Source organism: Egretta garzetta, unplaced genomic scaffold, assembly GCF_000687185.1.
Source record: "Egretta garzetta isolate BGI_Z169 unplaced genomic scaffold, ASM68718v1 scaffold72, whole genome shotgun sequence".
NCBI lineage: Eukaryota > Metazoa > Chordata > Aves > Pelecaniformes > Ardeidae > Egretta > Egretta garzetta.
Genome location: NW_009259032.1, coordinates 2,843,762 through 2,856,446, shown reverse-complemented (window position 1 = coordinate 2,856,446; position 12,685 = coordinate 2,843,762). Strand labels below are relative to the sequence as shown.

At 41.2% G+C, this 12,685-nt stretch overlaps 1 protein-coding gene across 1 annotated transcript in view; it reads left to right on the top strand.

The window, feature by feature from the left end:
* LOC118451875 (PDZ and LIM domain protein 5-like) overlaps nt 1–12,685 on the top strand; it is a 44,317-nt gene that overhangs the window by 29,033 nt on the left and 2,599 nt on the right. Inside the window, exons 7-9 of the mRNA XM_035890333.1 lie at nt 1,653–1,827; nt 7,755–7,935; nt 8,936–9,056. Of these exons, the coding sequence (XP_035746226.1) occupies nt 1,653–1,827; nt 7,755–7,935; nt 8,936–9,056 (477 nt within the window). The remainder of the gene's footprint in view (nt 1–1,652; nt 1,828–7,754; nt 7,936–8,935; nt 9,057–12,685) is intronic.

The following is a 12,685-nucleotide window of genomic DNA, read 5'->3' as shown; positions in this document are numbered from 1 at the left end:
TGTAGGACTATATTGCTGCTTCATACAGAGAAAGAGTAAGCAAAAGTAGGTATTGAGCCCAGACTGGTGGATTAATACCAAGCATATTTATAGTACAAAAGTATTGGTGTTAAAAAGGATTTATCTTCCAGCTGTGTTGCCTTACCCTACAAATACACGTGAGTAGAGGGGGGTTCACTGTATTGTTTGGGTTAAATTGTGTGGCGTGTGGCGATCTTACCTCTGTAAATAGCAAGGGATCCGCATTTCTGTTGAATTCTCTGTGTACTCACTGTTGCTTAAATGTATCTTCTCTGTGAATTAGTATGCCGCTTCCACCTGAGCAGGGAATGCAATATTTTACCTGAAAGGTATGTGCACCTTTTCTGTAGGGCAGCGACTGATCAGCATTACATTAAGGGAGGTAATGATAAACAATTTTTCATCTCTTCCCTTGAAGATGATACGAAAGATGGGAGAGGAAGACTAGCACAAAGATTAACACCTCCCCAAACTAGTTATTTTGCAAAGCTACATACCGATGCCCTGACCTTGTGCCAGAGAGCTGCATCACTGCAACAGAAGCATCATCCTGCGCTCTCCGATGTCTCCGTCATTGCTCAGTTGTTTCTCTCTGAGCTTCCACTTGGATCTTAATTCACTTTTTGATTTACAAGGTTTGGTACGGCTGCACTAAAGCCAGGACACCGAGTAAACACTCATGGATTCTCTTGCCTATGGTTACAAACAAAAGGCTATGGAAATGTGGGGGGTTTTAGCATACTTGAAAAAGAAAAAAATCTCCACTTGACAGGAATAACTGTTCCCAGAAACTCGGGTTGCTGTAGCCTGTACGTTACCAAGGTACCACGGTATCAATAGAGGAGAAAGAAACACAGAGGATTGTTTGTTTCTTCATTACCCTTGGCAACAGTATCATCTGGGCCTTTCATTTTTGTAAATGTGTTTTTCGTACTCCTTAAAAGCTTATGTCTATTTTACAACTCTGAAAACCTGAGCACAAATGGGAGCGTGTAGATGTATACATTTCTGGAAGCGTCAGGTTTTTATTTTAGTGTCATAACTTTTATAAAGAGGATGTGAATGTGACCTTTAGAGTGCTTCAGATTGGCAGTATCTAGTGATCTAGACTAGTGTTTAAATTTGATTTGGAAGTGTTTTCCTTATACAGTCCTGTATTTTAAGTTCCTGTATGTGTTGTATTGAATGCGCACTCTACTTTAATCTGTTAGTAATGGCGTATGATCTCTTGCACTCACTGTAAAACGTTTTGGGTAGGTATGTCATGTTCTCCTGTCTCTGTTCATACGCTGACATTCTTGGCTTCAGCTTTTGTATCTAAAGCAAAATGATGCCTTCACAGGTTGTATATTCTTTCGCCTAACTTCTTTAGTCTGTTGAAATTTGTCCACTACTTCTGCAAGTTAGCCAAAACCATTCTGTGTTATTTCACAGACATTTCATAAAGTAGGTAGGACTTACTTAGTGGGGGAGGAGGGGAAAAGAAGTACTTTTTAATGTGTTCCTTTAAGTACGCAGGTATACACGGGACAAAGATGTTAGGCAAAAGCTGCTGGTTGCTTGTATTTCAAAATAATTTACTTGGTACCAAAAGGATGGTCTTCTAAATGCTGTTGGCACTCTTTCTCCAGCTCCTGCCAGTGGATGGACATCAAACAGCGTTAAACCACCTGGAACAACTGACCTGAGTGAAAAATTTGTGACAGCACCTCAGCTAAATGAGCAAGACACGTTGGTTCAGAGGGCAGAGCATATTCCTGCGGGAAAGCGTACTCCCATGTGTGCGCACTGTAATCAAGTCATTAGGTTTGTATCTGTTCATCCTGCGGGGCCCTCGGACAGCAGGGCTTTGTTTTGCTTTCGTGGTTTTTGGTTCCTTAGTTGTAAGTGGTTTAAGGCTCCATTTCAATAATGCAGAACACTGTTTTCATGCATGGTTTATCTAGAAAAAACTGAGAATGAGAGCCATGACAGAGGAAAACATTGTGAACTGCTAACAGTCACAGCCTTACAGCCTGTTTTACAGAGAACCAGAAAGGTGGGTGGAGTAGAGCAAAAGTAAAACCAAAGAAAAGTAAGTAAATTTAGTTTTCACTTACACATTCCAATAAAATTTAGAAGATTAGCAAATGGGAAACCGATCAGAGAGTGTAGTCTTACAAAGACTCGGAATACCAGGTTGGAAGGGACCTCAAGGATCATCTGATCCAAGACAACTAACTTGTCACGAATGTTAATTTATAAACCAGAATTTTGAATTGAGAAGAACAACAATAGCAGGCTCCATCCATAGAAGAAAAGCAAGGAATAGAGGCTTAACAATTGCTAGGACTGGATTAATAATAATTTCCTGCAATGTTAGATTTCACATTCTTTGGTGGGCTCTCTGGCCTTTGGGTATTATGGTAGCTGGTGTCCTTTACTTGTATGTCATGGGTATAAAAGGTTAAGCAACACAAAAACGAGTTTGCCAAACGAGATTAAGTTAAATAAATTCTGCTGAGCCCCTAAGGTATCCTATCATTAGCCAAAATTTCATATGGAGGAAGAGTTGAGTCTGGGTTGCATTGTTCAGTCAGTGATTTCTGACAATTCATCATGATTTCCTCATCCAGGGAACTGTGATCGCTTTTCATGTCAATGTGCAAATCATCCTGATTTTCATCTACCTTGTGTTTCATTTCTTGCCTAAAATAGATTTCATGGGATTATTGGAAGAAATGTATTCTTTCAAAGTCTTCTTGTTCAGTTACCTGCGTTGTTGAATTATGAAGGGAAAGTAATGCATTGTAATATTTCTTTTTTATTCATCTGTGTCCTGTGTTTTCAGTGAACAAAATAGGAGAGCCTGCACTATGTTACACCATGGTTAAAGAGAGAGACTTTTTTGATTAGAAAAGCGAGTTCTGAAAAAGGAGGACCTCCGTGAGCTGTATAAATTTAATTCAGAATAATAGGAAATCAGCCTTTCTGCTTTGGCATTTGACAGCCTCTTGAGCCCCGGCTTGGATTGTGCATCAGAAGGTGCAGATAACTTGCGTCACTTGATCTTTAGGGATGAATTGAGTCCAGCTTGCCTACCTCCATTAGATTTCCATTCTGGTAGTTCACTACCAGTTCAGTTAACATCAGGTTAATTTTAGAGGACTTTTTCCTAACTGATCTGCAGGGTTTTGGAGAAGTTTTTCCTACTTCCGTTCTATATGTCAGGGTAATAAAAATTTATTTTCTGGATCCCCTTGAAGCAATAGAAGAAACTTCAAATTTCCAACATAGGTGTACATCTTTTCTAATCCAGATTTTTTGCTTCATGGCAAAATGGATGATTAATATAAAAAAAGTCTGCACACTTTTTGGATGAGATTCATCTGAGTCGTTGAACAGTTTGGCCCATATAATCTGACTTTTTTGTTCCCTGGGCAGTGGAGAGCTTTGGCTTTGTGGCTAGTAAAGAATATACGGGAGACCATGCACCTTCCTTTTTTTCCACTATCGTTTCAGTTTAAAAATTAACACGAACATAGCAAATCCGCTATGTTTATGTTGCACCTTTCATGGAAGAAACTCCAGTGCCTTTTAAGGCACCTGTGGTTTAGCAGAGTTCATTGATGCTCTGTGCCATGGGGTCTCACGGCACAGTCTTTAGATCACTTCTGAGCAGTCAACCTCTCGTATTGGCCCTTAAATCACTTGCTGCTTCTCTCTGCTTTGATGACCACTAAAAAGGAGATGAGCTGCCACCCTGTCCATGGAGCAACCTTTGCTCCTTAGTGGCTGCATGAGGGGAAGTTGTGGAGCCCTACTTGACAGTACTTAGGCCGTTATCACCTATTGTAAGTGACACCTCTTCATGAATAGTAACTGATACCCACCTCTAACTTCTTTGTAATTTGCTGGTGGTATTTAAATCCTTATATTTCTTTGTATGTTAAATGCCACCTCAATTATTAAAAGGAAGCATTGTTTCATTTGAGGATGAGTGGCTGCGCATTAATCAATGCCAAATATGCCTTGTGTTCACAGCATACAGTGGATTTGAAAGCTTGCAATGGCATTTTGAATTCAAGTTTTAGCATAATTACAGTTCATGCCCTTAGTGGTAGCTTTACCTGTGAAAAGGTAGGAGGAAGATCAAGTGACGTTGCATTGTACACCTGTTTTGAAGGCAAAATGCGTTGTGGAGTTGGTTACTTTACACTCAGGCATAGAATAACCATGGCTGGTTGAGCCAAAACCATTTCTTAGAGACATCTTATAACTTTTTAATATATTTTTAATTATTCATACCATGATTGTCTGAAGATTCCAGTTTTTTTCCAGAGCTTCGTTAAGTAAGCTTTTCTTTCCACGTCTGAAAGAATCAAAGTTGGGGGCATATTAAATTTCCCATGTACTTGCTGTGATGGTCTGACAAACTTCTGACATTTTCTGATGAAGATTTCTGGCTCCCGGGCAGTCTCACTGGGTGCTGCAGTGCAGAGGTGACTCTCCCTTTGAAGTCCACACGTGTTTTTCCTGCATCTCCATTCAGAACGTACTCTTTGGCCTGTCCGCTTGTCAATTATGTTTCAGTTTTGTCATATTTCCATACAGTTTATTTATTTTAAAGGGACAAGGGAGAAAGTACAAATGGTGCTTCCCTTCAGCATCTCTTACACAGAAATTACATAGTGTGGCATTTTCAAGTGAGGAGAAAAAGAAACTTCCCAGGATGTAGACTGCTGTGTGGTTAACTGTGGGTAGCTTACTTAGCAGATGTGGAAGTCCTGTTGATCTCTCTAACACCAAATTTCAGTTCTGGCTTGCTATCATAATATAAGCCACATAAGCTAGGTTATTGACATACTAATACATCATGACCATACTGATGAGTATTTAGTTACAAATGTACAGATACTGAAATGATGCTTATATGCCCTGTACGTTATTTACTTCTCCTCAATATATGCCCCTTATATCATTGCTACATGCAGGACCCAGTTGTTTTAGGGAGCTACCAAGTTTATGTACCTGTTAATCCTTTGGGGCATAAGATTCTGTAAATACTGTGGTAAATACATCAGAATCTCTTTTAAAAAAAATTAAAATAATTGTGACTATTTGCCTCTATCTGTGAGTTTCGTTCACGTGGTCTAGATGATGATGCCAGCAATTTGTTTGGAAATGCTTAGTGTGCCAAAGTAGCCTGGGATAGAGGTGCATTTGTAGCCAACTGTTGCCAGTTGGATCATCCCATGTCTTTGGATGGAAGGAACATGGGTTTTTTACTATCACCTTTAAAAATATGTTTTAGCTGACAGAGGCATGTGGGATTTTTTATTGATTTTTGGTTTTAAATGGGGAAGGAAGGATGAAGCCACCTGCAGCCATCTTCCTAGCATTTCACGCCCTAGCTACTTCCCACCAGGTTGCATGAGTGTGGGCATATGGCCCCCTTACTCAAATCAGGGCTTTAACCTCCTTTTCAAATGAATACAGCAAATAAATACCTTTCATTACTGGAAGCTATCGTTTTGATCGCAAAAATATGCAGAGACCAGGAACACCTCCAAGTTCTGAATATCATGTTTTAGTGTATTTTATGTGGCAGGTGTTTGTTTTGTTTTTTTTTTTTCCCTCCTTTCTTCCATGTGCTTTGGGGCAGCTTTTAAGTCACTGCTATCATTAAGCCACAGCGTCAGCTTGACATGTTTAAACTACGGCCTGATTAAAAGTAAAATTTTATTTAGAAAGCGTTCTTCTGGACACATGTGTGCAGGGAGCCAGCCTGCTAATGGAACACCTCAGAGACATTGTGCAGGGCACAGCCACAGCTGTCTGGGGACTTTGGGAAAGAAACTCTGTAGATGCACTCTCAGGCTGTTCCCCATCCGTCTGGGTTCCTGCACGCTGTCCTGGATGGCTAACCTCAAGATGTCAGAGCTGTAAACTCTGGAGAGCTAAATGCAGCAGATGTTGTAAAAATTCCTTCCCCTCCCTTCGCTAGCATGCTTTCTTTCCATTGCAGAGCTACCCGAGACTATCGTTTCGGTGCAGATGGCCACAAACTCAATCCTACCTGGAGCCGGGAGAGCCTCTTCGGTGTCAGCCCCATGTTAACGAATCTGTTAAATTAGCCTGTGCTGACACAGCGCGCTGGGAGCACTTTGTTGTACATAAGGGCTTGTATTGTTTGATCAGTACATAACTGAAAGGGCATTCATGTAAAAAGGTGCTTGTAGGGCAGCGGGAGGGTATCGGGTTAGGTCAGTGTTTGCACTGCTCAGGCAGCCGCTGGGAGCCGGGGGCCAGAGAGCTGTGCTCGACTTCGGCTCCCTCCTTAAAGGGCTACAAGCTGCTCTCCAGGAGCCCTTTTTCTCTGCTTTCTTTCTGATAACCAGAGGTAAATAGAAAGAAATGTTTGCAGATTAAATACGTTCATCATCTCAGAAGGTGTGTGAGTTGTCCTAAACCTGTTTGAGTCCCTTATTTTTGACTTCTCATCCTGTTGAAAATACATAGTGTCTCAGGAGAAAATGTAGAAGAGAAATGGAAATAATTACCCCCCTCAATGAAGTTGCCCTCTGCCTGCTTATATTCCCATCCCTGGAAACAAATTTTAAGGCTTTTTCCTTCTCTGTTGCTTCGTTCATGTGAGAACCTTGCCTTACACAAAAATGTTCTTGTAGCTTATTGGATTTAAAAAAAAATAATAATTTAGCATCAACATGGTGATATTAGTACCTTACACTTTTTTTGCAGTGAAGTATTAAATCAGAAAAAAGTGATACGTTACTAAAAGAATGGCCTCTTAATTGGTATTGCAAAATGGGAAATCTGGTGAGGGAGGTCAACCTGAACCACAAAGTTCCCCTAAAACCTAAATTCTGGAAGATTGAGTGTTGGTGGGACCTAGAATGCACCTCGTTAAAGTAAATAAGTTCATTGAAGAAATTAGCATGCTGACTGTGTTTTCAGATGAACACAGATACCATGGCATATGCCTGGGATTTATGAGTTACAAACTGAGAAGTTTTTGTTGACGTAGGAATGACCAGTTTCACCTTGTCTATTAACCTTGTTGCATTAGCCAGACAAATGCTATAAAAGCATCGTTACTGTGTGTTTGCAAATAGTAGAGGAGGCTCTGTATTTGGAGAAAATGGTTGTATTTTAACTAACTTGTGTAGGGGAGAAAAACCACCAAACAAACCACCAAAGAAAACCCCCAACAACTGGGATGGGTTACCTGTAACAAACTTGTTTGATAAGGGCAGCAATTGAATTTTTGTCTCAAGAAACAGGTATTATTGGCTCGTAATGGAGGCAAGTCTACTTGAACATTTGTGGCCTTAATACAAATGCACACTGAAGGAGAGCTGATTGTATCACTGAGTCGAGTATCTCTTTGCAATAGATGGAAATAATTGGGAACGTGGGGAACATCCTCCTCCCAAGCAGCCACTTCAGCGCTGTATTTAATGTAGTTCTAAAATAAGATTTCTGAAACGCAGTGAAACAAAGAGAATTGGTATTTATTGTGACCAGGTGTTTCTGGGAGATAGTTCAATGGGAATAGATCTAGTCAACACCTGATGCTTTCTTAGAGCCCGTAGGAGGAAAGAGGGATGGAGCAGTATAAGGTTGAGAACAGTATAAGAATGGCACAGAGGTATCGCAAGGTAAGCCTATTAACAGCTTTCGCGGGAGCCAAGCAGGGGCGTTTGCTGACGAAATCTCTTCTTTCTAACCAGAGGACCCTTCTTGGTGGCTTTGGGGAAGTCGTGGCATCCAGAGGAATTTAATTGTGCTCATTGCAAAACCTCCATGGCTTACATTGGATTCGTGGAAGAAAAAGGGGCACTGTATTGCGAGGTCTGCTATGAGAAATTCTTCGCTCCTGAGTGTTCCAAGTGCCAAAGGAAGATCCTTGGAGTAAGTGACTAGCAAGTGGCCTGTTTTTCAGTGAGAACAATAACCACAGTGTTCAGTGCTTCTCTGCAATGAAACTCCCATTTATCTGCCCCAGACTGCATTCCTCCTAACATACTCTGCCATACCTTTTCAGCTCCCATCACATACGGAATATGGTTTGGCTCTTCTAACGCTGAGCCTTTTCAGTCTCTTTGAGGAAAAGGTGCTGTAGTCTCCTTGGCTCTTCCAAGTTCGGCTCCTGTTTTCATGAAGATGTTCTCTAGCTGTGATTACTAAATTTTCTTGAGCAAAATGCTTTTAATTGGCAGCTTTTTACAAAATTGGAGGCGGGGGGAAGAAAAATAATCCTCCTTAACTAAGCAGAGAGCTAGGGAACACGCTGGTTGGCTAGATGTGAAGTACTGAAATATTCCCAATGGTAATGTAGATAGAAAGACGCATTATGCTACTCTGCACTGATATTGCTAATTTGAGCCCGCCAGCTGATCGTCGGCTGCTTTAGTGCAGACAGCAATGTGTCTGGACTCTTGTGTAAGTGGGGTCACACGGGGCTCTGGCAGTGCAGTTCTCAAGTCATATTTGGCACCGTAGCGTCTTCCAAAACAACGCAGAGCAGTCATAATTTTCTCTGTGATGTCTTCTGATTAACTATTCACAGACTTGAGGAGACATTGGAGATGCTGCTTTTCTCATTTCACCCGTTGTGGGTGAGATCCTAATTAAAATGGAAAAGGTGAACAAAGGATTTGTTAAGTCTGTCCAACTCTATGCTGAACCTTCCAAAGAATGAAGGGTTGCTTATGACAAATAAGGAGATGTACCATAAATAAAGCACCTCATTAAGTTTAACATCAGCAGAAATTGCGTGCACAATCCATTTTCAAAGTAGCAGTAGGAAACAAAGTATTCTTGAAAGGGATCAAGTGTGGAGGCAGGGTCACCACAATCTAGTCATCACATCAAAATAATGTGTTAATAACACTTTTTCTAATCCCCACAGGAAGTAATAAATGCTTTGAAACAAACCTGGCATGTTTCCTGCTTTGTGTGTGTGGCCTGTCATAACCCCATCCGCAATAATGTCTTCCACTTAGAGGACGGCGATCCCTACTGTGAGACGGGTAAGAAGCAACACAACCAAAGTTTATTGCAGCTGTGTGGGGAAGCAGAGCTTAATAAGGCTGGAAAAAACAATAATTCCTTCTTCTCAAGCTTCACTTCAGAAGAAGCGTCCCGGCAAACTCATATAACTTGGATATGTCAATTCAAAGCAGCAACAAATGCTGTAGACTGAGTTTGCAGCAGAACTTGGTGAGAATTTCTTCATTGGCTTCGGCAGGGGCAGGCTTCTTGTCACTGGTTTTACTTCTTGTTCCTGTTAAGTCCTCAGCTTAGGTATCAGTGATACAGCAAAGTGTTAATTTTAGGGTGACTTTCTGGTTGGCTTTAAAATAATCTGGAGTTTATGTAGATCTGCTTATTTACTAAACAAGCAAATGCCAGTGGAGTGATGTGTTTTACTCTGAATAACCTTATTCACAGCCGGGAGAGACTTCCAAGAGTAAGTAGTCTGCCCAGGAAGTTTTGTGTAGGATCAGGGATAACATCTGTTGAACGTAAGCTTGGGATAAAAAAACCCCAGGCTGTCAGGGGAAAAATACAGTGATACAATTATAGCACTTGAAAGCCATGTGAATGATGCGGCTGAGAAGTTCAGAGGGATTCTGGTTTGGTTTTCAGGACTTCCAGCTAATCGTATCTTTTTGATTAATATGAACAGTTTTTATGTTGGTTTCCTAGTTTGCTTAAAACTTTCCGTGTACCCTTCTGGGCTAGGAAAGAAATATTTGTAAACCAATTCCCACAAAATGGAAGAGAAACAAAAATGTATGAAAATTGTCTATATCCAAACTGCAAGCTGTTTACATCCATGTTAGAACCATCAGTTGGACCTTTTCTGTGTTTTTCCTTCTACTGTAAGGAACATTATAATTTAACTAGAGGTGGAAGTGGGTTGACCAGGAAGAGATTTAGCATGAAATCCTAGTGACCTGTTTGGAGCTAAGATTTCCTTCTGGGTTAATCCCACAGTTGTTGGCAGTGGGTGCCATGGAGAGTGTTAGGTACTGAAAGGGCGAGGAAAGCAGGCAAAATTTATCCAAAATTTCTCTTGTCAGAGCAGCTTAATGAGGTGTTGACGGATACAAAAGGGCGCAGTAGGTTATTGCTAACTCAGTGATACAAGTAGGGTAACGTGTTGCTCCTATTGAATTCGTGGAGCAACAGAGGAAATGGATATATGAGCAGCATCCTCCAGTGTGACAGCACGGTGAAATTTCATCCTGAAGCAATCTGAAGCCCCTAATCTTGGAACCATTTGATGATTCAAAAATAGTACTGGAGGAATCGATAACTCCCCTTTGGGTGGAAAGCTTGTGACCGGGTTTGTTCTGCTAATATTGAATTCTTGTTCCTGCCACCAAACCACCCGCAGGTTGTGCGGTGCATTGATTTGTGCTACTGTTACGCGCACAATGCGCACTTTTCTATACTGTGAGCAGGAAACACTGGGATAAAATGTCAAGAATATTATACTTCTCACAAAGTTTATTTCTGAGTTAACTTCTGCTAGCAACTTTCTAATGTAGACACGTTCTGTGAGGTGTTATTGGCAGTGATACATTGTAATGGCTCTGGCTTTCTAACTAGATGTTAATTTGAGGTATAGTCATTCTTTAAAAACTTTCAGTCCAGCTGGAGTTAAGAGTCTAAGACTAATTTTAAAGAAATAAGGGGTAAATGTCATTGCCAACTTTCCTTCTTCCTAGTGCAAAAGGTTCTAATTTAAAATCTGTATTTAAAATTATAACAGTATCAGCTATTAGTATTAAGGGGGTTTACTCTGCAAGATGTTCTGGGTTTGGAAGTTGATGCTAAAATTTAATTAAAAGTGCAGATATCTACAACTTTAACTCTGCACTTAAAAAAAGTTCAGTAACCTAGTTTTGAAAATGCTGTGTGCAGGAAGCATCAATATGTGACTGTATGAGAAGTCTGCCTTGGAAGGCTTCTGTGGGATCACAACCCAAGCATGCAAAAGCAAAAGAAAGCTGATGCCCTTCATTCTGCCTTATCTATTGCCCTTTCTTCAGAAGAAAAGCCAATAAACTTATCAACACAAACCACAGGCCAACTTACAAAAGGCTTTAACTACTGGCACCAGGAAAATATCAGTAAAAGATCCTGTATGAACATGAATGCGAAGAGCTGAAACAGTACGGTCATGAGACCATGTCCTTCAGGGGTTTTGGATGGAGGTGTTCTACTATTCGATATTTTTATTGTCTGTCTTCTGTTTAAACACTTGCAAATTCATGCTAGTAGCATGGATTAATGAAGGTGATCAGTAAAGCTGTTTCTTGCCACTGACAGCCATCAAGGGCTTTGCTTTTCCAGAGCACTTGTGTTGCCCATCCTGCTAAGATGCCTCCTATGATGATGCTTTTTGTGGTCATCGTACAAAACAGTGTCTTACTAAGCCAAAACAGGAGTCTTCCCTTGGGCTTGACACGTGATAAGCCTCTGTTGGCTCTGCTGCAGTAAGCACTAGAGCTTCAGCAGATCTGTATAATCTGGTAGAGAAACAAAATCTCTTTGTGTCCTGCTTGCCAGTCCTTATAAGGCTCCTTGAAAACAGCCCCTGACATCTCATTTCCCTGTCAGAGCCAGTGTTAGTATTAAGAAGGATGAAGTCCAAAGCTTGATCATGCTTGCCACTCTGTAGTTCATCTTCTGAAGATGTAATGTTGCATGAGATTATGTGTTTGGCATGGCAGCGTGCTGCTGATCCCAAATTCTTTTGTGTTATTAGCACTAATGCTGTTGTCGTCTGTGCAGGAAAAAAAACCATTTCCTCCTTAGAGTGGTGTGTTTGAGAGTTGAAATAAGTGGAAAAGACCAGACAACTTTGGGTGAAATTTAGGTCTGCGCAGGTGGGCAGCGGAGGGCTGCGGTGACTTGTAGTCCCTGCGATGGGTCTACACGCAGAGAGTGTCACGCACTGAGGTTGTTGGGGTGGGGATGGGTGTCAGTGCCTCTCACCCAACATTATACGTGTATTTTATCCTGCTAGTCTGCCCTGCTCTCTCTTTTTCAAGCTCTTCAGTTGGTGGGTAATATGAATGGTTCGGTGCCCTTGGTCCCTGCTCTCTGAGACTGCTGGAGGGACTTTTCTCTGCTGACTCTGGGGGAGTTTCGAGAGGCACCAAGTTAAATGAATGGTGCAAATACCCTGCAGTGATTCCAGTCACTAATAACCATCCTGACACCCTGCTGATACCTTTTTTTTTTTAAACACAATAAATATATTGCCTTAAAGCCTCTGATTTGTATTTGGTTTGATTATTTTTTTTTTAAAGCCATGTAGTAAACTCCAGTGATTAGAAAACTGTTCTGACTTGATCCAAATTGCTAGACTGTTTAGGACAGAAGCCTGACAATTGCATGATTTTGTGTAGTGCAGTCTGGGGCAAATATTGTGCCAGAATGTAGGCAGGAGTTTGTTACTCGCTGAGGAGGTCTGGCGTGTGACCAGCCAGGGTACGCTTTCGAGGCAGAGCCGGAGAGAAGGCAAGAAGCACGTGGAGTCCACGCAGGTGCTCTGCAAGGTGTGCAATTTCCACCCCCTTGAGCGCACTATTGATCTCAAGGAAATGAAACACCAGGAAGATGGAAGCATTGCTCACTTGAA